This window comes from Cetorhinus maximus, chromosome 24 (assembly GCF_964194155.1).
Source record: "Cetorhinus maximus chromosome 24, sCetMax3.hap1.1, whole genome shotgun sequence".
Taxonomy (NCBI): domain Eukaryota; kingdom Metazoa; phylum Chordata; class Chondrichthyes; order Lamniformes; family Cetorhinidae; genus Cetorhinus; species Cetorhinus maximus.
The window spans coordinates 1,238,483-1,264,095 of NC_135902.1; the positions used below are offsets into that span (position 1 = coordinate 1,238,483).

The following is a 25,613-nucleotide window of genomic DNA, read 5'->3' on the forward strand; positions in this document are numbered from 1 at the left end:
GGACTCAGTGGGCAGTGACAGTAGCTGGAGCCCTGGCCGATTTGTCCCCATCTCCAGGACACCCTGAGACACCCAGACTGGACAGTGAACCCAGGAACTGTAGGCCTTCATCACACAGTTACACATCAGAATTTACAAACAGAGCAATGGTCAGCAGTAGGCTGTGTGTGTGAGGGCCGAAGCAGTATAGTGCATTCAAACAGGCAGAAGGTAAAGAATCCAGCAGTGTCCACAAGAATGAAAGGGAGTCACAGTTCCACTCACCTGTACCTGTCCTGGGAGTGTTTGATGGGGACAGTGTAGAGGGAGCTTTACTCTGTATCTAACCCCATGCTGTACCTGTCCTGGGAGTGTTTGATGGGGCCAGTGTAGAGGGAGCTTTACTCTGTATCTAACCCCGTGCTGTACCTGTCCTGGGAGTGTTTGATGGGGACAGTGTAGAGGGAGCTTTACTCTGTATCTAACCCCGTGCTGTACCTGTCCTGGGAGTGTTTGATGGGGACAGTGTAGAGGGAGCTTTACTCTGTATCTAACCCCGTGCTGTACCTGTCCTGGGAGTGTTTGATGGGGACAGTGTAGAGGGAGCTTTACTCTGTATCTAACCCCGTGCTGTACCTGTCCTGGGAGTGTTTGATGAGGACAGTGTAGAGGGAGCTTTACTCTGTATCTAACCCCGTGCTGTACCTGTCCAGGGAGTGTTTGATGGGGACAGTGTAGAGGGAGCTTTACTCTGTATCTAACCCCGTGCTGTACCTGTCCTGGGAGTGTTTGATGGGGACAGTGTAGAGGGAGCTTAACTCTGTATCTAACCCCGTGCTGTACCTGTCCAGGGAGTGTTTGATGGGGACAGTGTAGAGGGAGCTTTACTCTGTATCTAACCCCGTGCTGTACCTGTCCTGGGAATGTTTGATGGGGACAGTGTAGAGGGAGCTTTACTCTGTATCTAACCCCGTGCTGTACCTGTCCTGGGAATGTTTGATGGGGACAGTGTAGAGGGAGCTTTATTCTGTATCTAACCCCGTGCTGTACCTGTCCTGGGAGTGTTTGATGGGGACAGTGTTAAGGGAGCTTTAATCTGTATCTAACCCCGTGCTGTACCTGTCCTGGGAGTGTTTGATGGGGACAGTGTAGAGGGAGCTTTACTCTGTATCTAACCCCGTGCTGTACCTGTCCTGGGAGTGTTTGATGGGGACAGTGTAGAGGGAGCTTTACTCTGTATCTAACCCCGTGCTGTACCTGTCCTGGGAGTGTTTGATGGGGACAGTGTAGAGGGAGCTTTACTCTGTATCTAACCCCGTGCTGTACCTGTCCTGGGAATGTTTGATGGGGACAGTGTAGAGGGAGCTTTACTCTGTATCTAACCCCGTGCTGTACCTGTCCTGGGAGTGTTTGATGGGGACAGTGTAGAGGGAGCTTTACTCTGTATCTAACACAGGAGAGTTTTGCTGCTGCCCTAGGCCACACACTATAACCTTCAATTCTTGATCAGAGATTTAATATTTCTAACTAATTCATTTCCAAACATGTCAGTCAGTCTACAGCCAGACCGACAGTTCCCATAACATGCCCCTTTTCCTGCTGACAGCTCTCTCTCTCTCTCTCTCTGATTGACCGGTCAGTGCCAGCTCTCTCTCTCTCTCTGACTGACCGGTCAGTGCCAGCTCTCTCTCTCTCTCTCTCTGACTGACCGGTCAGTGCCAGCTCTCTCTCTCTCTCTCTGACTGACCGGTCAGTGCCAGCTCTCTCTCTCTCTCTGACTGACCGGTCAGTGCCAGCTCTCTCTCTCTCTGACTGACCGGTCAGTGTCAGCTCTCTCTCTGACTGACCGGTCAGTGCCAGCTCTCTCTCTCTCTGACTGACCGGTCAGTGCCAGCTCTCTCTCTCTCTCTCTCTGACTGACCGGTCAGTGCCAGCTCTCTCTCTCTCTGACTGACCGGTCAGTGCCAGCTCTCTCTCTCTCTGACTGACCGGTCAGTGCCAGCTCTCTCTCTCTCTCTCTGACTGACCGGTCAGTGCCAGCTCTCTCTCTCTCTGACTGACCAGTCAGTGCCAGCTCTCTCTCTCTCTGACTGACCGGTCAGTGCCAGCTCTCTCTCTCCCTGACTGACCGGTCAGTGCCAGCTCTCTCTCTCTCTGACTGACCGGTCAGTGCCAGCTCTCTCTCTCTCTCTCTGACTGACCGGTCAGTGCCAGCTCTCTCTCTCTCTGACTGACCGGTCAGTGCCAGCTCTCTTTCTCTCTCTCTCTGACTGACCGGTCAGTGCCAGCTCTCTCTCTCTCTCTCTGACTGACCGGTCAGTGCCAGCTCTCTCTCTCTCTCTCTCTCTGACTGACCGGTCAGTGCCAGCTCTCTCTCTCTCTGACTGACCGGTCAGTGCCAGCTCTCTCTCTCTGACTGACCGGTCAGTGCCAGCTCTCTCTCTCTCTCTGACTGACCGGTCAGTGCCAGCTCTCTCTCTCTCTCTCTCTGACTGACCGGTCAGTGCCAGCTCTCTCTCTCTCTGACTGACCGGTCAGTGCCAGCTCTCTCTCTCTCTCTCTCTCTGACTGACCGGTCAGTGGCAGCTCTCTCTCTCTCTCTCTGACTGACCGGTCAGTGCCAGCTCTCTCTCTCTCTCTCTCTCTGACTGACCGGTCAGTGCCAGCTCTCTCTCTCTCTCTCTCTGACTGACCGGTCAGTGCCAGCTCTCTCTCTCTCTCTCTGACTGACCGGTCAGTGCCAGCTCTCTCTCTCTCTCTCTCTCTGACTGACCGGTCAGTGCCAGCTCTCTCTCTCTCTCTCTCTGACTGACCGGTCAGTGCCAGCTCTCTCTCTCTCTCTCTGACTGACCGGTCAGTGCCAGCTCTCTCTCTCTCTCTCTCTCTCTCTCTGACTGACCGGTCAGTGCCAGCTCTCTCTCTCTCTCTCTCTCTCTGACTGACCGGTCAGTGCCAGCTCTCTCTCTCTCTCTCTCTCTCTCTCTGACTGACCGGTCAGTGCCAGCTCTCTCTCTCTCTCTCTGACTGACCGGTCAGTGCCAGCTCTCTCTCTCTCTCTCTCTCTCTCTGACTGACCGGTCAGTGCCAGCTCTCTCTCTCTCTCTCTGACTGACCGGTCAGTGCCAGCTCTCTCTCTCTCTCTCTGACTGACCGGTCAGTGCCAGCTCTCTCTCTCTCTCTCTCTCTCTGACTGACCGGTCTGTGCCAGCTCTCTCTCTCTGACAGAGCTGGCAGTGTGGGCTCTCTCTAGCTGACCGATGCTGGTTATGACCGGCTCTGCCAGAGGGAGGGGGCTGTGGACTATCTGCAGAAGCACCAGAATCTCAGAGGTTTCAATTCACTTGAGCTGCTGTTGCCGAGGGCTGGTCAACAACAGAGTGAGTGCGAATCAGCCACATAACTTCCAACCTTCACACTGTTCAACAGAGGCTCTAAGCAGCCACATGTGTCCCTGTGTTTACTCTCTGCTGTGAACCGCCCTCCACTTGCTGTCTGTATCCAAGGCTCTAACAAGGCCTGACATTGTGCAGACTAAGTTTGATTTGAAAGGAAGATTTCCATTTATATAGCGCCTTTCACAACCTCAAGCCATCTCAAAGCGCTTTACAACCAATGAAGGACCGTTTGAAGTGTAGTCACTGTTATAATGTAGGAAACACAGCAGCCAATTTGCACACAGCAAGATCCCACAACCAGCAATGTGATAATGGCCCAGATAAATCAGTTTTTTGTGAAATTAATTGAGGGATAAATATTGGCCAGGACCCTGGTGATAACTCTCCAGCTCTTCTTTAAGTTAGAACCTTGGGATATCGACCAAAGAACACAGAAAGTGCCTTCAGCTTAACATTGCATTGGAAAGGCTGCATCTTTGACAGTGCAGCACCCCCTCTGTACTGACCCTCTGACAGCGCAGCACCCCCTCAGTACTGACCCTCTGACAGTGCAGCACTCCCTCAGTACTGACCCTCCGACAGTGCAGCGCTCCCTCAGCACTGACCCTCTGACAGTGCAGCACTCCCTCAGCACTGACAGTCTGACAGTGCAGCACTGACCCTCTGACTGTGCAGCACTCCCTCAGCACTAACCCTCTGATAGTGCAGCACTCCCTCAGTACTGACCCTCTGACAGTGCAGCACTCCCTCAGTACTGACCCTCTGACAGTGCAGCACTCCCTCAGTACTGACCCTCTGATAGTGCAGCATTCCCTCAGCACTGAACCTCTGACAGTGCAGCACTCCCTCAGTCCTGACCCTCCGACAGTGCAGCACTCCCTCAGTACTGACCCTCTGACAGTGCAGCACCCCCTCAGTACTGACCCTCTGACAGTGCAGCATTCCCTCAGTACTGACCCTCCGACAGTGCAGCGCTCCCTCAGCACTGACCCTCTGACAGTGCAGCACTCCCTCAGCACTGACCCTCTGACAGTGCAGCACTCCCTCAGTACTGACCCTCTGACAGTGCGACACTCCCTCAGCGCTGACCCTCTGACAGTGCAGCACTCCCAGTCCTGACCCTCTGACAGTGCAGCACTCCCTCAGTACTGACCCTCTGACAGTGCAGCACTCCCTCAGTACTGACCCTCTGACAGTGCGACACTCCCTCAGCGCTGACCCTCTGACAGTGCAGCACTCCCTCAGTACTGACCCTCTGACAGTGCAGCGCTCCCTCAGTACTTCATTGAGCAGAGTGGTGCTGTAAAGAGCGAGACTTCACTGAGCAGAGCAGGGCTTAAATTTAAGGAAATAGCCTTTTAATTAAAAACAAACAAAAAATTTGGCGAGGGAGCTGAGTCCCGTGTGTTGTACGGCCTGTAGCATGTGGAAATTCTTAAACACTCCTTCCAGTCTGGATGAGCACATGTACAGGAAGTGCCACCAGTTTGACCAGGTTCGGAGTTTGGGCATCAGCTGGAGTCACAGTGGAGCGTCCGGGAGGCTGGGGGTTACGTGGATAGCACGTTTTTAGATGTGGTCACTCCACAACGTAAGGAAATGCAGTCAGAGAGGGAATGGGTGACCACCAGTCAGAAGAAGGGAGGCAGGCAGGTAGTCAGGAAAGCCCCAGAGTGCATCTCACTCAAGAACCGTTTTTCTGTGTTGGAAAATGGTGAGGGTGAAGGTTCCTCTGGAGAGTGCAGCCAGAGACAAGTTCACCGCGCTGTGGGAGACTCAGCTGCACTTCGGGGGAGGAGTAAGAGTACAAGAGCAATAGTGGGAGGAGACTCAATAGTGAGGGGTGCAGACAGGCGCTTCTGCAGCTGTGGACGTGACTCCAGGATGGTGTGTTGCCTCCCTGGTGCCAGGGTCAAGGATGTCACAGAGCGGCTGCAGGGCATTCTGAAGGGGGAGAGCAAACAGTCAGAGGTTGTGGTTCACATTGGTACCAACGACATAGGTAGAAAGAGGGATGAGGTCCTGCAATAAGAATTTAGGGAGCTTGGTAGCAGATTAAAAAGCAGGACCTCAAAGGCTGTAATCTCTGGATTACTCCCTGTGCCACGTGCCAGTGAGTATAGGAACAGGAGGATAAAGAGGATGAATATGTGGCTGAAGAGATGGTGCAGGAGGGAGGGCTTTAGTTTTCTGGATCACTGGGTCTGTTTCTGGTGAAGGTGGGACCTGGACAAGTCAGACGGGGTTGCACCTGAACCGGAACAGGACCAACATCCTTACAGGGAGGTTTGTTAGTGCTGTTGGGAGGGTTTAAACTAATTTGGTGGGGCATGAGATACAGAGTGGAGGTACAGCAGGGGGTGATGAACAGCCAAATACAGAAGAGAAACTAAGTCTGGAAGGCAGTGTAAATATAGGCCTGTTAAGGCACAAGGAAATAATGCAAGGCTGGACTGCATCTATTTTAACGTAAGTAGCCCTACAAGTAAGGCAGATTAATTTGAGGGCATTGATTAACACATGGGAATATGATATTGTTGCTATGACAGAGACATGGATGAGGGAAGGGCTGGACTAGCAGCTCAATATTCCAGGGTATAGAATCTTCAGGCGTGACGGGGTGGGTGGATGGGGCAGGGGGGGAGTCAATTCCTGCAGTGAGGAGGGATGGTGTCCTAGAAGGATCCTCAAATGAGGCCATATGGGTAGAACTTAAAAACAAAAAGGGGGCAATCACTTTGCTGGGAGTGTACTATAGACCCCCAAACAGTCAGGGAGAGATAGAGGAGCAGATATGTAGGCAAATCTCAGAGTAATGCAAAAATAATAGGGTAATAATAGTAGGGGATTTCAACTTCCCCAATATTAACTGGGATAGTCTTAGTGTGAAAGGCTTAGAGGGGGCAGAATTCTTAAAGTGCATCCAGGAGAGCTTTTTGAGCCAGTGCATAGAAAATCCTACAAGGGAAGGGGCGATACTGGACTGAATCTTAGGGAATGAAGCCGGGCAAGTGGTAGAAGTATCAATAGGGGAGCATTTCGGGGATAGTGACCATAACGCTGTAAGATTTAAGGTAGTTATGGAAAAGGACAAAGATGGATGGAAAAAAGATCCTGAATTTAAATATGATAAGACAGGATCTGGCCTAAGTGGACTGGGAGCAGCTACTTTAATATAAAAGCAAAAAACTGCGGATGCTGGAAATCCAAAACAAAAATAAAAATACCTGGAAAAACTCAGCAGGTCTGGCAGCATCTGCGGAGAGGAGCACAGTTAACGTTTTGAGTCCGTATGACTCTTCAACAGAACTAAGTAAAAATAGAAAAGAGGTGAAATATAAGCTGGTTTAAGGGGGGGTGGGACAGGTAGAGCTGGATAGAGGGCCAGTGATAGGTGGAGATAACCAAAAGATGTCACAGACAAACGGACAAAGAGGTGTTGAAGGTGGTGATATTATCTAAGGAATATGCGAATTAAGGGTAGAAAGCAGGACGAGCAAGGTACAGATAGCTCTAGTGGGGGTGGGGTGGGGTGAAGGAATCGAAAAAGGCTAAAAGGTAGAGATAAAACAATGGGTGGAAATACATTTAAAAATAATGGAAATAGGTGGGAAAAGAAAAATCTATAAATTATTGGAAAAAACAAAAAGGAGGGGGAAAATCGGAAAGGGGGTGGGGATGGAGGAGAGAGTTCATGATCTAAAATTGTTGAATTCAATATTCAGTCCGGAAGGCTGTAAAGTGCCTAGTCGGAAGATGAGGTGCTGTTCCTCCAGTTCAAACATGGGCAAGGAAACCTCCTGCTGATTACCACGTACCGCCCCACCTCAGCTGATGAATCAGTGCCCCTCCATGTTGAACACCACTTGGAGGAAGCACTGAGGGTGGCAAGGGCACAGAATGTACTCTGGGTGGGGGACTTCAATGTCCATCACCAAGAGTGGCTCGGTAGCACCACTACTGACCGAGCTGGCCGAGCCCTAAAGGACATAGCTGCTAGACTGGGCCTGTGGCAGGTGGTGAGGGAACCAACAAGAGGGAAAAACATACTTGACCTCATCCTCACCAACCTGCCCCTCGCAGATGCATCTGTCCATGTCAGTATCGGTAGGAGAGACCACCCCACAGTCATTGTGGAGATAAAGTCCCACCTTCACATTGAGGATACCCTCCATCGTGTTGTGTGGTACTACCACTGTGTTAAATGGGATAGATTTCAAACAGATCTAGCAACTCAAGACTGGGCATCCATGAGGCACTGTGGGCCATCAGCAGCAGCAGAATTGTACTCGAACACAATCTGTAACCTCATGGCCCAGCATATTTCCCACTCTACCATTGCCATCAAGCCAGGGATCAATCCTGGTTCCATGAAGAGTGCAGGAGGGCATGCCAGGAGCAGCACCAGACATACCTAAAAATGAGGTATCAACCTGGTGAGGCTATAACACAGGACTACTTGTGTGCCAAACAGCATAAGCAGCAATTGATAGACAGGGCTAAGCGATCCCACAACCAATGGATCTGGTCTAAGCTCTGCAATCCTGCCACACCCAGTTGTGAATGGTGCTGGACAATTAAACAACTCACTGGATGAGGAGGCTCCATAAATATCCGCATCCTCAATTGATGGGGGAGCCCAACACATCAGTACAAGGCAATTACAACTAAGGATGGGAAATAAATGCTGGCCTAGCCAGCGACGCCCAGTTCCCCTGAGCAAATATAAAAAAACACAATCTTCAGCCAGAAGTGCGGAGTGGATGATCCATCTCAGCCTCCTCTGGAGATCCCCAGCATCACAGATGCCAGTCTTCAGCCAATTCGATTCACTCCATATGATATCAAGAAACAGCTGAAGGCACTGGATAGTGCAAAGACTATGGACCCTGACAATATTCCGGCAATAGTACTGAAGACTTGCGCTCCAGAACCTGCCATGCCCCTAGCCAAGCTGTCCCCGTACAGCTACAACACTGGCATCTACCCGGCTATGTGGAAAATTGCCCAGGTCTGTCCTGTACACAAAAAGGACAAATCTAACCCGGCCAATTACAACCTATCAGTCTACTGTCAATCATCAATAGAGTGATGGAAGGGGTCAACAACAGTGCGGTCAGTGGCACTTGCTTAATAATAACCCGCTCACTGATGCTCAGTTGGGTTCTGTCAGGGCCACTCAGCTCCTGACCTCATTACAGCCTTGGGTCAATCATGGACAAAAGAGCTGAACTCCCAAGGTGAGGTGAGAGTGACTGTCCCTGACATCAGGGCAGCATTTGACTGAGTGTGGCATCAAGGAGCCCTAGCAAAACTGGAGTCAATGGGAATCAGGGGGAAAACTCTCTGCTGGTTGATTTCATACCTAGCACAAAGGAAGATGGTTCTGTTGTTGGGCATGAATCATCTCAGTTCCAGGACATCACTGCAGGAGTTCCTCAGGGTAGTGCCCTAGGACCAACCATCTTCAGCTGCTTCATTAATAACCTTCCTTCCATCATAAGGTCAGAAGTGGGGATGTTCGCTGATGATTGCACAATGTTCAGCACCATTCACGACTCCTCAGATACTGAAGCAGTCCATGTCCAAATGCAGCAAGACCTGGACAATATCCAGGCTTGGGCTGACAAGTGGCAAGTAACATTTGTGCCACACAAGTGCCAGACAATGACCATCTCCAACAAGAGGGAATCCAACCATCACCCCTTGGCATTCAATGGCATTACCATCAGTGAATCCCCCACTATCAACATCCTGGGGTTACCATTGACCAGAAACTGAACTGGACTAGCCATAAAAATACTGTGGCTCCAAGAGCAGGTCAGAGGCTGGGAATCCTGCGGTGAGTAACTCACCTCCTGACTTACCAAAGCCTGTCCACCATCTACAAGGCGCAAGTCAAGAGTGTGATGGAATACTCTCCACTTGCCTGGGTGAGTGCAGCTCCCACAACACTCAAGAAGCTTGACACCATCCAGGACAAAGCAGCCCGCTTGATTGGCACCACATCCACAAACATTCACTCCCTCCACCACCGACGCACAGTAGCAGCAGTGTGTACCATCTACAAGATGCACTGCAGGAATTCACCAAGGCTCCTTAGAACGCACCTTCAAAACCCACGACCACTGCCATCTAGAAGGACAAGGGCAGCAGACACATGGGAACACCACCACCTGGAAGTTCCCCTCCAAGTCTCTCACCATCCTGACTTGGAAATATATCACCGTTCCTTCACTGTCGCTGGGTCAATATCCTGGAACTCCCTCCCTAACAGCACCATGGGTGTACCTACACCACAGGGACTGCAGCGGTTCAAGAAGGCAGCTCACCACCACCTTCTCAAGGGCAACTAGGGATGGGCAATAAATGCTGGCCCAGCCAGCAAAGCCCACATCCCGTGAATGAATAAAAAAATGTGTACATTCTGCGGGTTGGGAACGGTTGCATATAAACTGATATTGGCTAAAGGGATCTGTGTCTTGGTGATTGCTTTACCTGTGTTGCCTTGTCTGCTTCCTCTCTGCTCATGGCCAGTGCGAGCTGTAACTGCAACTCCTCCTCACCACTGGTGTGGGGTCTGGCCTGCTCCAGATCAGGGTTAAACCTCGGAGATGAGGAAGAAGCTGCAAAAGACACGAAGAATAGAGTAACATCAATATTCAAACATTGGGGCTACACAGGCGAGGGTGACCAGATTTCAAATCTCAAAACCAGGGCACATTGCAAAGCCTTGGGAAGGTGGGGCTCTGTGATGATTGACATGTTGGATGACCAATGGCCGTAGCCTGTGGGAGGGGCGGTTGACGTTGGGGGGTCATGTGATCACATTTCCAGTATTATGTCCAGCCAGAGTTGGCAACTCTACTTTGACACCCAATTAATTAAGATAGCAGTTACAAACACTGGCTGATGTTTCAATTACATTTTTGCCTCATTTTCTTTAAAAAATTGAATCAAGGCTCCGTTTGTCACAAGATCCCAGCCAGAATCCTCTATTCTGTTCGAACTTCATGGTACAATGCATAATACTGAGATCTGGGGGGGCGGGGTGGATTCAACTTCATGGAAAATTATGAAAAAACTGAAAAGAAAGGAGAGCCCAGGAGAGGCTATTAAATTCTCCAGAACACAAAATAGGACAGAGTGTTTGGAAAGGGCTAGGAATCTAACTTCAAGCACATCAGATAAAGGGACGACAATGAGAAAGGGGACGGGAAATACAGGACTGAAGGTGTTGTATCTGAATGCACGCAGTATACGAAATAAGGTAAATGAGCTTGTGGCGCAGATTGAAATTGGCAGGTATGATGTGGTGGGCATTATGGAGACATGGCTGCAAGGGGATCAGGACTGGGAGCTAAATATCCAAGGATATACATCCTATCGAAAAGATAGGCAGGTTGGCAGAGGAGGTGGGGTTGCTTTGTTAGTAAGAAATGAAATTGAATCGATAGCAAGAAACGATGTAGGGTCAGATGATGTAGAATCTGTGTGGGTAGAGTTGAGGAACCGCAAAGGTAAAAAAACCATAATGGGAGTTATGTACAGGCCTCCGAACAGTAGTCAGGATGTGGGGCACAAGATACACCAGGAGATAGAAAAGGTGTGTAAGAAAGGCAAGGTTACAGTGATCATGGGTGATTTCAATATGCAGGTAGACTGGGAAAACCAGGTTGGTAGTGGATCCCAAGAAAAGGAATTTGTGGAATGTCTACGAGATGGCTTTTTGGAGCAGCTTGTGGTGGAGCCCACTAGGGAACAGGCAATACTAGATTTAGTTACGTGTAATGAGGCAGATTTGATAAGGGAGCTTAAGGTGAAGGAACCCTTAGGAGGAAGTGACCATAATATGATAGAATTTACCCTGCAATTTGAGAGGAAAAAGCTGGAATCAGATGTAATGGTATTACAGTTGAATAAAGGCAACTACAGAGGCATGAGGGAGGAGCTGGCCAGAATTGACTGGGAGATGAGCCTAGCAGGAAAGACAATGGAACAGCAATGGCAGGAGTTTCTGGGAGTAATTTGGGAGACACAGCAAAAATTCATCCCTAGGAAGAGCATACTAAAGGGAGGACGAGGCAACCATGGCTGACAAGGGAAGTCAGGGACAGCATAAAAGCTAAAGAGAAAGCATACAATGCGGTGAAGAGCAGTAGGAAACCAGGGGATTGGGAAGCCTACAAAGACCAACAGAGGACAACTAAAAAAGAAATAAGGAGGGAGAAGATTAAATATGAAGGTAAACTAGCCAGTAATATAAAAGAAGATTGCAAGAGTCTTTTTAGATATATAAAGGGTAAGAGAGAGGCAAAAGTGGACATTGGGCCGCTGGAAAATGACGCTGGAGAAGTAGTAGTGGGGAACAAAGAAATGGCGGAGGAACTGAATAGGTACTTTGCATCAGTCTTCACGGTGGAAGACACGAGTAACATCCCCAAAGTTCAAAAGAGTCGGGGGGCAGAGGTGAGTATGGTAGCCATTACCAAGAAGGTGCTAGGAAAACTGAAAGGTCTGAAGGTGGATAAATCACCTGGACCAGATGGATTACACCCCAGAGTTCTGAAGGAGATAGCTGAAGAGATAGTGGAGGCATTAGTGGTGATCTTTCAGGAATCACTCGAGTCAGGGAGGGTCCCAGAGGACTGGAAAATTGCTAATGTAACCCCCCTGTTTAAGAAGGGAGTGAGGCAAAAGACAGGAAATTACAGGCCGATTAGCCTGACCTCGGTCGTTGGTAAGATTTTAGAGTCCATTATTAAGGATGAGATTTCAGAATACTTGGAAGTGCATGGTAAAATAGGGCAAAGTCAGCATGGTTTAATCAAGGGGAGGTCATGCCTGACAAATCTGTTAGAATTCTTTGAGGAGGTAACGAGTAGGTTAGACAAAGGAGAGCCAATGGACGTTATCTACTTGGACTTCCAGAAGGCCTTTGACAAGGTGCCGCACAGGAGGCTGCTCAGTAAGATAAGAGCCCATGGTGTTAGAGGCAAGGTACTAGCATGGATAGAAGATTAGCTGTCTGGCAGGAGGCAGAGAGTGGGGATAAGGGGGTCCTTCTCAGGATGGCGGCCGGTGACTAGTGGAGTTCCGCAGGGGTCAGTGTTGGGACCACAACTTTTCACTTTATACATTACTGATCTAGATGAAGGAACTGAGGGCATCCTGGTTAAGTTTGCAGATGATACAAAGATAGGTGGAGGGACAGGTAGTATTGAGGAGGCGGGGAGGCTGCAGAAGGATTTGGACAGGTTAGGAGAATGGGCAAAGAAGTGGCAGATGGAATACAATGTGGGGAAGTGTGAGGTCATGCACTTTGGTAGGAAGAATAGACGCATAGACTATTTTCTAAATGGGGAGAGAATTCAGAAATCTGGACTGCAAAGGGACTTGGGAGTCCTAGTTCAGGATTCTCTTAAGGTTAACTTGCAGGTTGAGTTAGTAGTTAGGAAGGCAAATGCAATGTTGGCATTTATTTCGAGAGGACTAGAATATAAAAGCAGGGATGTGATGCTGAGGCTTTATAAGGCTCTGGTCAGACCACATTTAGAATCTTGTGAGCAATTTTGGGCCCCGTATCTCAGGAAGGATGTGCTGGCCCTGGAGAGGGTCCAGAGGAGGTTCACAAGAATGATCCCAGGAATGAAAGGCTTAACATATGAGGAACGTTTGAGGACTCTGAGTCTATACTTGATGGAGTTTAAAAGGATGAGGGGGGATCTGATTGAAACTTACAGAATACTGAAAGGCCTGGATGGAGTGGACGTGGGGAAGATGTTTCCATTAGTAGGAGAGACTAGGACCCGAGGGCACAGCCTCAGAGTAAAGGGAAGACCTTTTAGAACAGAGATGAGGAGAAAGTTCTTTAGCCAGAGAGTGGTGAATCTATGGAATTCATTGCCACAGAAGGCTGTGGAGGCCGGGTCATTGGGTGTATTTAAGACCGAGATAGATAGGTTCTTGATTGGTAAGGGGATCAAAGGTTACGGGGAGAAGGCGGGAGAATGGGGTTGAGAAACTTATCAGCCATGATTGAATGGCGGAGCAGACTCGATGGGCCGAATGGCCTAATTCCTGCTCCTATGTCTTATGGCTCTTATAGATCTACGTCTAAAAGCTTTGTTTATTTTCATTTCCACATTGAGCTCCAACAATAGCTGTTTCCAGCCAAAAGCTGGATTTTAAACGAGTCAATGTACCTAAATGTGGGAGATTTTGTTTGCATCCAGAGCCACAAATGGGAAAGGACGTGATCTTTCAATGAGAAGTTTGGTTGAATGTGCCATGGCTCAACCAAATTAGCCAGTCTTCTTCCTCAGCGCTGATTAGTTGTTTACCGATGGGCGCTGCTATCTTTCCCAGTGCAGCCTGTAGTTGGCAAACACCCACTGTCAATCTTCCTGTCATCTTCCAGAGACTGATTCCCTCCCAGATGCCAGGTGGTCATGGGATACATTTATAGGAGGTCCTCGGGGTAAATTATCTTCATAGCCTCCTATAAATTACCCCAATAACTCCCATAAATGAACCCCTGTGTTGCTCCTGTATATCGGTTCCTCCCTCACTGACCTCCAATTCAGCAGTGAGGTCGCAATTCCCAATGCAGCAAAAAATGCCAACAGCAAGTGACACACATTCCCACTGCCGGCCTCAAAGGAGTCAGGGTCCACTATGGATTAACTTGGCTTCCAGGAGAAGCTCCTCCCTTGAAGATTTGGTGACAAACAATCGTCAAATGTCGAATCCCCAAGAACAATGAGGAAGGAGATCAGGGTAAACGTCACAGAGAATAGAAACAATTCGGATAGGGAATTCAGTACCCAGAACAGCACTGCGTCTTTCAATCAGAGTCACATGGGGTACAGTGTGTGTGTGAGGGGGGTAGTTGGATGGGGTACAGTGTGTGTGTGTGAGGGGGGTAGTTGGATGGGGTACAGTGTGTGTGTGAGGGGGGTAGTTGGATGGGGTACAGCGTGTGTGTGAGGGGGGTAGTTGGATGGGGTACAGTGTGTGTGTGTGAGGGGGGTAGTTGGATGGGGTACAGTGTGTGTGTGAGGGGGGTAGTTGGAAGGGGTACAGTGTGTGTGTGAAGGGGGTAGTTGGATGGGGTAGAGTGTGTGTGAGGGGGTAGTTGGATGGGGTACAGTGTGTGTGTGAGGGGGGTAGTTAGATGGGGTACAGTGTGTGTGTGAGGGGGGTAGTTGGATGGGGTACAGTGTGTGTGTGAGGGGGGTAGTTGGATGGGGTACAGTGTGTGTGAGGGGGGTAGTTGGATGGGGTACAGTGTGTGTGAGGGGGGTAGTTGGATGGGGTACAGTGTGTGTGTAAGGGGGGTAGTTGGATGGGGTACAGTGTGTTTGTGAGGGGGGTAGTTGGATGGGGTAGAGTGTGTGTGTGAGGGGGGTAGTTGGATGGGGTACAGTGTGTGTGTGAGGGGGTAGTTGGATGGGGTACAGTGTGTGTGTGAGGGGGGTAGTTGGATGGGGTACAGCGTGTGTGAGGGGGGTAGTTGGATGGGGTACAGTGTGTGTGAGGGGGGTAGTTGGATGGGGTAGAGTGTGTGTGAGGGGGGTAGTTGGATGGGGTACAGTGTGTGTGTGTGAGGGGGCTAGTTGGATGGGGTACAGTGTGTTTGTGAGGGGGGTAGTTGGATGGGGTAGAGTGTGTGTGTGAGGGGGGTAGTTGGATGGGGTCGAGTGTGTGTGTGAGGGGGGTAGTTGGATGGGGTACAGTGTGTGTGAGGGGGGTAGTTGGATGGGGTACAGCGTGTGTGAGGGGGGTAGTTGGATGGGGTACAGTGTGTGTGAGGGGGGTAGTTGGATGGGGTACAGTGTGTGTGTGAGGGGGGTAGTTGGATGGGGTACAGTGTGTTTGTGAGGGGGGTAGTTGGATGGGGTAGAGTGTGTGTGTGAGGGGGGTAGTTGGATGGGGTACAGTGTGTGTGTGAGGGGGGTAGTTGGATGGGGTACAGTGTGTGTGTGAGGGGGGTAGTTGGATGGGGTACAGCGTGTGTGAGGGGGGTAGTTGGATGGGGTACAGTGTGTGTGAGGGGGGTAGTTGGATGGGGTAGAGTGTGTGTGAGGGGGGTAGTTGGATGGGGTAGAGTGTGTGTGTGAGGGGGGTAGTTGGATGGGGTACAGTGTGTTTGTGAGGGGGGTAGTTGGATGGGGTACAGTGTGTGTGTGAGGGGGGTAGTTGGATGGGGTCGAGTGTGTGTGGGGGGGCGGGAGTGGCTGGGTGGGGGGTGGGGGGGCGGGAGTGGGTGGCTGGGGGGCGGGAGTGGGTGGCTGGGGGGTGGGGGTGCGGGAGTGGGTGGCTGGGGGGTGGGAGTGGGTGGCTGGGGGGTGGGAGTGGGGGGGTGTGGGGGCGGGAGTGGGCGGGTGGGGGGCGGGAGTGGGCGGGTGGGGGGTGGGAGTGGGTGGGTGGGGGGTGGGAGTGGGCAGGTGGGGTGCGGGTGGGGGTGTGGGGCTGGGGAGTGGGAGTGGGGGGGTGGGGGCTGGGAGTGGGTGGGTGGGGGGTGGGAGTGGGCAGGTGGGGTGCGGGGGTGGGGGGCGGGAGTGGGCGGGCTGGGTGGGGGGGGCAGGAGTGGGCGGGTGGGGTGCGGGGGTGGGGGGGTGGGAGTGGGCGGGCTGGGTGGGGGGGCGGGAGTGGGCGGGTGGGGTGCGGGGGTGGGGGGGTGGGAGTGGGCGGGCTGGGTGGGGGGGCGGGAGTGGGCGGGTGGGGTGCGGGGGTGGGGGGGTGGGAGTGGGCGGGCTGGGTGGGGGGGCAGGAGTGGGCGGGTGGGGTGCGGGGGTGGGGGGGTGGGAGTGGGCGGGCTGGGTGGGGGGGCGGGAGTGGGCGGGTGGGGTGCGGGGGTGGGGGGGTGGGAGTGGGCGGGCTGGGTGGGGGGGCGGGAGTGGGCGGGTGGGTGATCGGGTCCGCGCTGCCATTTTATGCGGCCCCCGAGGACAGTGGGAGTGGGCGGGGGGGCGGTGGGTCTGCAGTGACCACCGGGTCCAATAGTGACCCCGGGGCCTGTTTAAGAAGCTGCTGCAGCATCTCCAAGGCTGTGAATCACCCAGTGGAAGGTCCCCCTCAGCGCTGCTGGTGAGCAGGTCAGGCCGGAGGGTAGGGCAGGGGGCCAGTGCGCCCCTGGTTTTTCTGATGACGGCCTTACTGCCCCCCCTCGAGGAGGTGGCCACACGGGGGGAGGTGCTGGTTCTCCCAGGATGGGAGGAAGAGACCCCCCCCAACATGGCCAAACCTGCCTGGGAGGAGGTGGGGGAGGTGCTGAGCTCCTGCGATGCAGCAGCTGCAGGAAATGCGGCCGGGTGTGTGGGAGCATCTGGGGGAGATACATGAGGCTATGCTTGGCTTGGTGTCCGTGCTGGAGGAGTCTACACGGACTATCGCTGAAGCAATGAGCCTCATGTCCGAGCGCTATGTGTCCCCCATGGATAGAGTGGCGACTCTCGTGGAGAGGTTCCTCCAGGAGACCCATCAGGGTCGGACCAGCAAACCCTCACACTGGCATTGACCTCAGCTGGTCAGTGCCAGTGGGGGAGATGGTCTGGGCAACAAGTATCCCAGCTCGGTGCCCATCCATCCACGGTGAGCAGGGAGGTCTGAAGCGACCTCATGTCGGCGGAGCAGTTGCCTGGCGTCTCTGCGGGCTCCTCTCAGGGCGCTCCGGATGAGGGCAGCAGGTCCTCTGCCCTTCTGTCAGTGACCACAGCATCCAGTGAGGCTGCGACGACTGGGGAGGTGCCAGCTGTGGAACTGGCAGCTCCCTCCCAGGCGGGTCCAGCACAGGCTCCACGGGCCAGAGGACGCCTGCCAAGGTCATCGAGGCCAACAGGACAGCAGAGTCAGCAGGCTGGCTCAGATACCACTCCCAGCGAGGGGGCAGCACCAAGACGTAGCACCCGGAAACGTAAACATAAGGCACCTTAGGCACATCACGGGTTTCTCACTGGTGCTTTTGTGTTGGGCCACAATGAGGTTTTTATGAGTTGGTTTGATTTTTAACACCTTTGTCATTTTGTTTCATTAAGTTTCTTTGCCTGTGATATTAAATTGAGACATGTCACCATTTCTGAGGGTGTCTCTTTTGTTCTGCAGGTGGATGGTTTCCAATAATGTAATGAATGGTTTGTGGGACATTCAGCTTTATTAACAAGGACCTTAGTTAATGTTCCTGACCAGGCAGATTTTGCACTCAGATATCGAGTATTGAGCTTGCAGCCCAGGCTTGTCCTGCTGATCCATCTATGTTGTGCTACCTGAAAGTTCATTGGATTAAAGCCTCCCAGGTGTCCCTGCCTCCCTGGAGAATGCCCGGGTCAGCATCTACCCCCTCAGCATTTCCCTGTGCTCATCCTCGGAATGCTGGACTCATCGTGTGCAGCCGCAGACACTGTGTCTACATCTTCATCATCCTCAGCGTCCCCCCTTTCCAGCGCAAGATTGTGGAGAGCGCAGCATGCAACCACTATCACCGACACACGATCTGGGGGGTACTGGAGTGCGCCCCCTGAACGGTCCAGGCATCGGAAGCGCATCTTGAAAAGACTGATGGTTCTCTCCACCACAGCCCTTGTGGTGCCCTGGCTCCTATTGTACCGCTGCTCAGCTTCTGTTCTTGGATGGCGGAGAGGCGTCATGAGCCACCTTCTGAGGGAATAGCCCTTGTCGCCCAGCAGCCACCCATCCAGCCGGGCTGGAGCACTGAAGAGCCCCGGCACCTGGGAGTGTCTGAGGATGTAGGCGTCGTGGGAGCTGCCTGGGTACCTTGCACAGACTTGTAGAATCAGCATCCTGTGATCACACACTATCTGCACATTCATGGAGTGGAAGCCCTTCCTGTTGACGAAGGCACCGGGCTCACCTGCTGGCGCCTTGATGGCCACATGTGTACAGTCTATAGCACCCTGGACACGGGGGAAGCCAGCAATGGCCGCAAAGCCTCTGGCTCACTGTGTCTGGCTTGCCTGGTCCCAGTGGAAGTGGATGAAGGTCAATGCCCGTCTGAACAGAACGTCTGTAACCTGCTTGACACAAGTGTGGACAGCTGATTGGGAGACACCGCAAAGATCACCCACCGAGCCCTGGAAGGAGCCAGAGGCATAGAAGTTGAGGGTAGCTGTGACCTTTAGAGACACGGGCATGGGGTGTCCACCCACACAGTTAGGGGAGATCTCAGGCCCAATCATCTGACAGATATAGTTGACTGTCTCCCTTGACAGTCAGAGTCTCCTTCGGCACTGCACCTCAGACATATTGAGGTAGCTGCTTCGCTGCCTGTAAACCCTGGCAGCAGGATAGTGGTGTCTTCTGCGGCCCCTTCCACCTTGGTCTACCTCTTGGCCCTGTGCCCCTTGTGCCTGCGCCTGTCCTCCCAAAGGTGGCTCCCCTGGAGGCTGAATGTGCACTCCTGGCCTCCTCCCCCTTCTAGCCCTCCCTTCCTCCTCAGAGGAGCTGCCTCCAGTGGACAGTTCAGCTCCCATTCCCAGGCTAAGGGAAGGCTTCCTGAAACCTGCAGGCCTGGAAAAGATTCCTCACTGTTGGGTGCTGACCTGAAGGTTGTGAGTCCAACCAAGCAGCTGGTCTGCGTTTTGAAGTATTGCAGATCACACAGGCAAGTGTCAGTAACTTTGAAGCATCAATACTTGACAGAGCGCACTCGCAACCCCACTGACCCCTCTTATCCCGCCCGTGGATGAGGTTAATACAAATGTCTCCTCCCCGCCTGCCCGTTACACCCGTGCACCAACCCGAAGATCGCATGGGTGCTGAAAAATCGCCGTTGATTGGAGCGACGAGGGCCTTAAATGGCCCATTAATTAATGGCGGGAACACATTGGAGATCATCGCCCGCCCAGTGAAATATCACCGTCACCAGCGTCATCTTACACCCGGGCGTGTGGTGCCTGCCTCCTACACACCAACGGGGAAATTCTGGCTCTGGTGTTTCTCTCCAATAAACTAGGAATATTGGGCCTATCGACTCCTGGTGATTCAAACTGATCGAGCTGCCCATTTTCACACAGTAGAATCATGGAATGATAAAACGTGGAAAGAGGCCATTTGGCCCATTGTACCAGTGCTAGCTCTTTGTTAATTCTATCTAATTAATGCCAATACTCTGCACTTTACTCTGAAAATGTTTCCCCTTCAAGTATTTATTCCATTCCCTTTTGAAAATACCTATTGTATCTGCTTCCCCCACCCTTTCCACTCCAGCCCACTCCAGATCACCACAACTTGCTGGGTAAAAAAATGTTTCCTCATCTCACCTCTGGTTCTTTTGTCGATCAACTTCAATCTGGTTACCCTCCTGCCCCAGAGATCCTCTCTCCTCACTTACTCAATCAAAATCCCTCGCGATTTTGAACACTTTTATTGAATCCCCCATTAACTTTCTCTGCTCTAAGGAGATAATCCCACTTTCTCCAGTCTCTCACATCACTGAAGTCCCTCATTCCTGATCCCATTCTGGTAAATCTCTACTGCACCCGCTGTAAGGTCTCGACATCCCTTCTAAAGTGTGGTGCTCTGAAATGAACAAAATACTCTATCTGAAGCCTAACCAGTGTTTTATGAAGGTTTAACATAACTTCCTTGCTTTTGTCATCCATTCCTGTATTAATGAAGGGATGTGGGGGTCGCTGGCTGGGCCAGCATTTATTGCCCATCCCTAATTGCCCTTGAGAAGGTGGTGGTGAGCTGTCTTCTTGAACCGCTGCAGTCCATGTGGTGTAGGTACACCCACTGTGCTGTTAGGGAGGGAGTTCCAGGATTTTGACCCAGTGACAGTGAAGGAACGGCAATATTGTTCCAAGTCAGGATGGTGAATCCACACTAGGATGCTGACAATTTGACTGAAGCTGAAGGGAGGCAGAAGGAAAGAAATTCCAGAGAAAGATGGAGGGAAGATGCTGCCTGATGTGGGTGTGAGGATTAGCAAGCTATTGGCAGGATTCTGTGGCACATGTCCCAATAACTAACCCTCAACTTTCCCCAAAATCTCAAGGATATAGGATTTCACTCAAAATTATGGCACTCCACAACACTGAAAAAAAAGTTGCAGCAATTTCCCAGAAGACTCCTCTATAGGAAGGAGAAACAAATCCAAAAGAGAAATGGTGCAGGAATTGACTTTGACCTTGTTTCCTGATCTTTGTACTGGTCCCCTTTGAATGCAGCACCTAGCAACTGAAGTCCCAGGGACAGGGGCATAGGTGCTGCATTGCCAGGAAATTCAGATTCAACTTTCAACGATGACTGAGTGAAGCCAGAACAATCCCAATCTGTCTTCTTAAAGATTCAGAGACTGGAGCCCATAATCTGACTGACACCGCGGGGCAGAGCTGAGGGAGATCTGCGCTGTCAGGGGTCCCAGCGTTCAGATTCTGAGGCCGCGTTAGCTTTCTCAGTGGAACTTGAGGGCACTATTCAAATTAAATTAGGGGAGTTCTCCCGAGTGGCCTGACCAATATTTATCCCTCAACCAATAAGACCAAAATAATTATCTGGTCATTATGCAGTTTGTGGGATCTTACTGTGTGCTAATTGGCTGCAACGTTTTCTACATTACAACAGTGACTACATTGAAAAGTACTTCATTGATTGTAAAGCACTTTGGGATGTCCTGAGGTGGTGACAGGTTCCATAGAAATGCACGTTGGTCTTGTTTAATACCATGTGAGCACCAGGGTGGTGAACTGAATGGACCTTTGGTCTTTTGTTTCTAAGTTCCTGGAAAAACAGTTGGATTTGCAGGAAGAGAATTGACAAAAGCCAAGGAATCCCACGCATTGAACAGAGAACAGAAGTTCACTCCGATCTCAGTCAGTGACCCCAGTCAGTGTGGATTGTGAAATCTCCTCATCATCTCGAGACCTGAACATGTTGCTCCATCACTGGGTATATTGATGAAACCAGCAGCAGCTATAAATACTGACGTAACCTCAGTTTTATTCTCTGTGATATCCCAATAATGGGGAGGGGTTACTGGATATGAAAGGGCAATAGGTTAGGCCTGAGTCAGGGCTCTTGTGAGCAGTGGGAGCCTCATTAACAGATACAAGGGCAGGGGGGTGAGGCAGGGTCCTGCCCACAACAGGGGAGAGAGAAGGACAACACAACCCAGAGACTGATAGGTCAGCCAGCAAGAAAGAAATATGGGTGTAGAGGAAGAGAAGGAGGCCATTCAGCCCCTCGAGCCTGTTCCACCATTCAATCAGATCAGGGCTGATGTGTACTCCAGCCCCATATTCCTGCCTTTCATCCACATCCTTTCAAAATTTTACCCCTTCTAGCAATATCCGTCTTGAAAATTCCAATGATCCCAACATCCACAACCTTTCGGGAGAGCGTGTTCCAGGGTTCCACTACTTTTGTGTGGAAAAATTACCCTGTCAGAGATTTCATTCCTGAAAAGCTTGGATCTAAATTTTATGACCCTTTCTTTACATTCTCTAACCCCGTGCTGTACCTGTCCTGGGAGTGTTTGATGGGGACAGTGTAGAGGGAGCTTTACTCTGTATCTAACCCCGTGCTGTACCTGTCCTGGGAGTGTTTGATGGGGACAGTGTAGAGGGAGCTTTACTCTGTATCTAACCCCGTGCTGTACCTGTCCTGGGAGTGTTTGATGGGGACAGTGTAGGGGGAGCTTTACTCTGTATCTAACCCCGTGCTGTACCTGTCCTGGGAGTGTTTGATGGGGACAGTGTAGAGGGAGCTTTACTCTGTATCTAACCTCGTGCAAGAGAGAGAGAGAGAGAGAGAGCGCAAAGGAAGAGGGAAGGGAAAGAGAATTCCAGCTCTGAAAATTGGAAATGGAGCTGAAAGGGAGGGAGAGCAGACAGCTGGGAGCTGGGAGGGAAAATCTCTCTCTACCCATGGACGCCCTCTATTGCCCTAACCCAGAACCACTCTCTGAGGCCCTCAGTCTGTTTAGTTTCATTCCCAACTTGAGGAGTGATGTGGAGTCATTTTTTGCCACTTCTGAGAAAATAGCAGGACAGCTAAAATGGCCATTGGATATCTGGACATTTTTAATTCAAAAGCAGCTGTTGGGGAGAGCCCGAGAGGTCTACTCCATGCTGACACCTGATGTGTCCATGAATTGTGAGCAGACCAAGGCTGCCATCCTAAGTGCCTATGAGTTAGTCCTGGAGGCACATTGCCAGCAATTTCGGAATGCCCATAAAATGCCCACACAAACCCTACATCAAGTTTGAATTTTTGAAACAAATCATATTCGACCAATGGATAAGTGGCTGTGACAGTTGGCATTGTTGGAGGAATTCAAAATTACTTAGCCTCCAACCTGCAGATGCCCTTAAAGGAGCAGAGAATTCTCCCAGTTAGGGATTCAGCCATCACAGCAGACAGCCATGCTCTCATCCATAGGCCTGGAAACTCAGGCAGACCCTTTCTAAACCATGAGCACTGGAAAGATAAGCAGTACGATCGAGATAGAAAAGACTCTCCACCCAGGAAAGAAAACACAAAGGAAGGTAGAAGAAGCCCTTCTGCAGCCCGAAAGGAGAACCCCCGGAGTCCAGTGTGTTTTCATTGCAATAAAATAAGCCTGAATGCTGGAGATTACAGGGGAAGCCTGTTGGGCTGATAGGGCTCCATATGAATAGGCCCTAAAAAACACCCCAGTGGGTAGTGCAACACAGCAGACACTCTCGCGACAGAAACTTACCCCTGGATGGCATGGCACTGTGTGTGCCTGAGCCACACAAACTGCAGGAGAGGTTCCGGAGTGTTGTCCTTTCAGGAACAGTGTCCCCCTACCCGTCCCAGGATGTGAGCAAGTCCATTGTACTGCTCTGGGACACAGGGGCCACTCAGTTCCAGATGTTAGAGGGACCTACCCCCTGGACACCTCCCCAGCCAACCCCCAACCCCACCCCCCAACCCCACCACCCCCGAGTCCCCCCTGAAGGCCAAAACACTGATCAGTGGAATGGGAGGAGGATCTGTGTTTACACCCCCATAGGGTTAACTTAGACTGTGACCTTGTTTCAGTCGCTGTCTCAATAGGAATTGTCCCTGAACTACTAGCAGCAGGGATCGATTTCCTCCTTGGAAACGATTTGGCCGGCAGCAAGGTGTGAGCCAGCAAAAGGAAAGAGGCCAATGTCAACCAGCAGAAATCTATAGGACAGCAGAAAGCTGGGGAAGGTGCAGAGGCCTAAAAGGGTGAGATAGCCCCATAAACATCAGGCAAGGGCTGCTTGAATGTAGCCAGGCCGAAGTCAGGCCAGTCAAGTTAAAAGAGGTCCCAAAAGGGCCAATAGAATTTAAAACAGACTCACTGAATATCCCAGAATTAAACAGGGACCAGAGAAGTCCCAGAGACATAGTGAGGGAGATGCTGGAGAACCTGAAGGAAGACAAGCTTTTAAACCTGAAAAGGAAAAGGTTACGGAATTGCCTGAAGTGTGGCTGGCAGAAACCTTCTTTCCGACATTAAATAGGGACAAAAGGAGTTTCCAAACCAATGAGCAGATAGGGAGTGAGATGCCTTCCCCAGTCGAAAAGCCACAAAGCGCGTAGCTGGAGCAGCACCTCCATTTGAAGGCACTGGTGATCCAGGGGATGTGACTCCAAAGCCAAAGGCCCAGCTAGGAAGCCAATGATTGGTTTAGCTGACAGCTTTATGACGAATTTAAATGAGGACCAGGAAAGCTCCCAATATGGCCGAGAAGGAGTCAGGGTAATGCCTCACTTAGTTGAAAAGCCACCAGGAGGTACAAGGAGAGCTGACCCTCCACCAGAGGACAGTAGTGTCCCAAATGACATGGAGCCTCCTACCCAACTGACCAGCAGAGGGGTTCCAATCAGACTGGACCCCAGACTCACCCACCCTAATGCAGAATTGCATGACAACCTGACCGGATTGTCCACTGCATTTAAAATGATCCAAACAAGCCCCCAGACTACAGCACTGTAGCCTACCTGGTATGGATGCAGGAGAGGCCCCTTCCAGAAGGCCATCTTCCTACCATCCAGGCACAGAAAGGCTGACCAAGTTCAGGAGCAGACTGCCTGCCTGTTGCTGGGCCAACCTGAAGCATCTAGCAACAGAAATTGGAACACCCCAGTTGTGCCAGTGTCTGTGCCGGACACTGAACCGGAATCCCCTCAAGAGGCCCAAGTCCCAGTAAAACACCCCGATCTCCTGATGATCATCATAGCCACAGTTCCTGGGTTTGAACAGCTGAGCCCACAGGACACCAAGGTGGACAGGGAGGAGCTAAGCTGGACAAGAGCCACTCTGCCCTATGCTCAAAGGGCCTGGCACTCTCAGAGTAGGATGTCCAGCATTCCCCTGCAGATAGACCAGAAGATCTTGACCATCACTCATCCACTGAGTGCTAAGCCCCTAAGAGGACACTTAACCAGGAGCCTGACAGGCAGAGTTCTTAAACAATGGCTTGCTTATACCTGATGCCTAAAAGAGGGAACTCAGAACTCTAACCTGAATAGCTTTCGCATAAAGACAGATTTTAGAACCTTCCCAAGATATTCCACATCCCAGGAAAGGACAATGGCCTTGTCCTGGTTTAAACCTCAAAAACCCCTTTCTGTTTACAGAGGAGTGGTGAGAGGAGAAGTTAGTGCTGTTTAAAGTAATGCTCCTCTATCTGTAACAGTGTTCATCACACTACTGGCTTGTGCCTTGTCGGGGGTGGCCTAGCGCTGGGAGTCAGGAGGTGAGCTCCTATTAGTTGTTATTAATAATATCATATTTATGGTCCTTACTTAGTTCCACACAAGTGGAAATAGCTTTTCTATCACATCTCTTCATCATCTTAAAGATTTCTTGTAGTCACCTCTCAGGCTGATCCTGTACAATTTTTTCTGCTTGGTGTAACCTCTCAGTTCTGGTATCATCTTGTACCTGACCCAGTTCCTCAGTATCTTTTTATTATAATGGGTAAGTCGAGGGATTTTGGTCAGAGCACTGGGAATCTTCCTCCACTGAAGCTGCAGGTGTCACTAAGACCTGTCCATGTCTGTCTAGCTGTAAAGTTGGGCAGGTCAGTCACATTTTGCCAAGCTCTCTGAGCCACTGTAGGGCAGGGTGTGAGGCAGGCTTATTAAGGACCAGAATTGCTTGATTACCTACAACTGCCAAGATACCACCCACTATTCCTGCTACCTCTGGGACACTGAATCATTGTGAGGAAACAGAGGAGGTCAGCAGCAAGCCAAATGCAAGGGCAGCTGCTG

At 51.2% G+C, this 25,613-nt stretch overlaps 1 protein-coding gene across 10 annotated transcripts in view; it reads right to left on the bottom strand.

Moving 5' to 3' along the window:
- Nucleotides 1-25,613, bottom strand: part of LOC144699597 (epsin-3-like) — an 81,444-nt gene that overhangs the window by 19,856 nt on the left and 35,975 nt on the right. For all 10 annotated transcript variants that reach the window (XM_078570647.1, XM_078570646.1, XM_078570644.1 and 7 more), the window contains exon 3: nt 9,873-10,000. In XM_078570647.1, the coding sequence (XP_078426773.1) occupies nt 9,873-10,000 (128 nt within the window). The remainder of the gene's footprint in view (nt 1-9,872; nt 10,001-25,613) is intronic.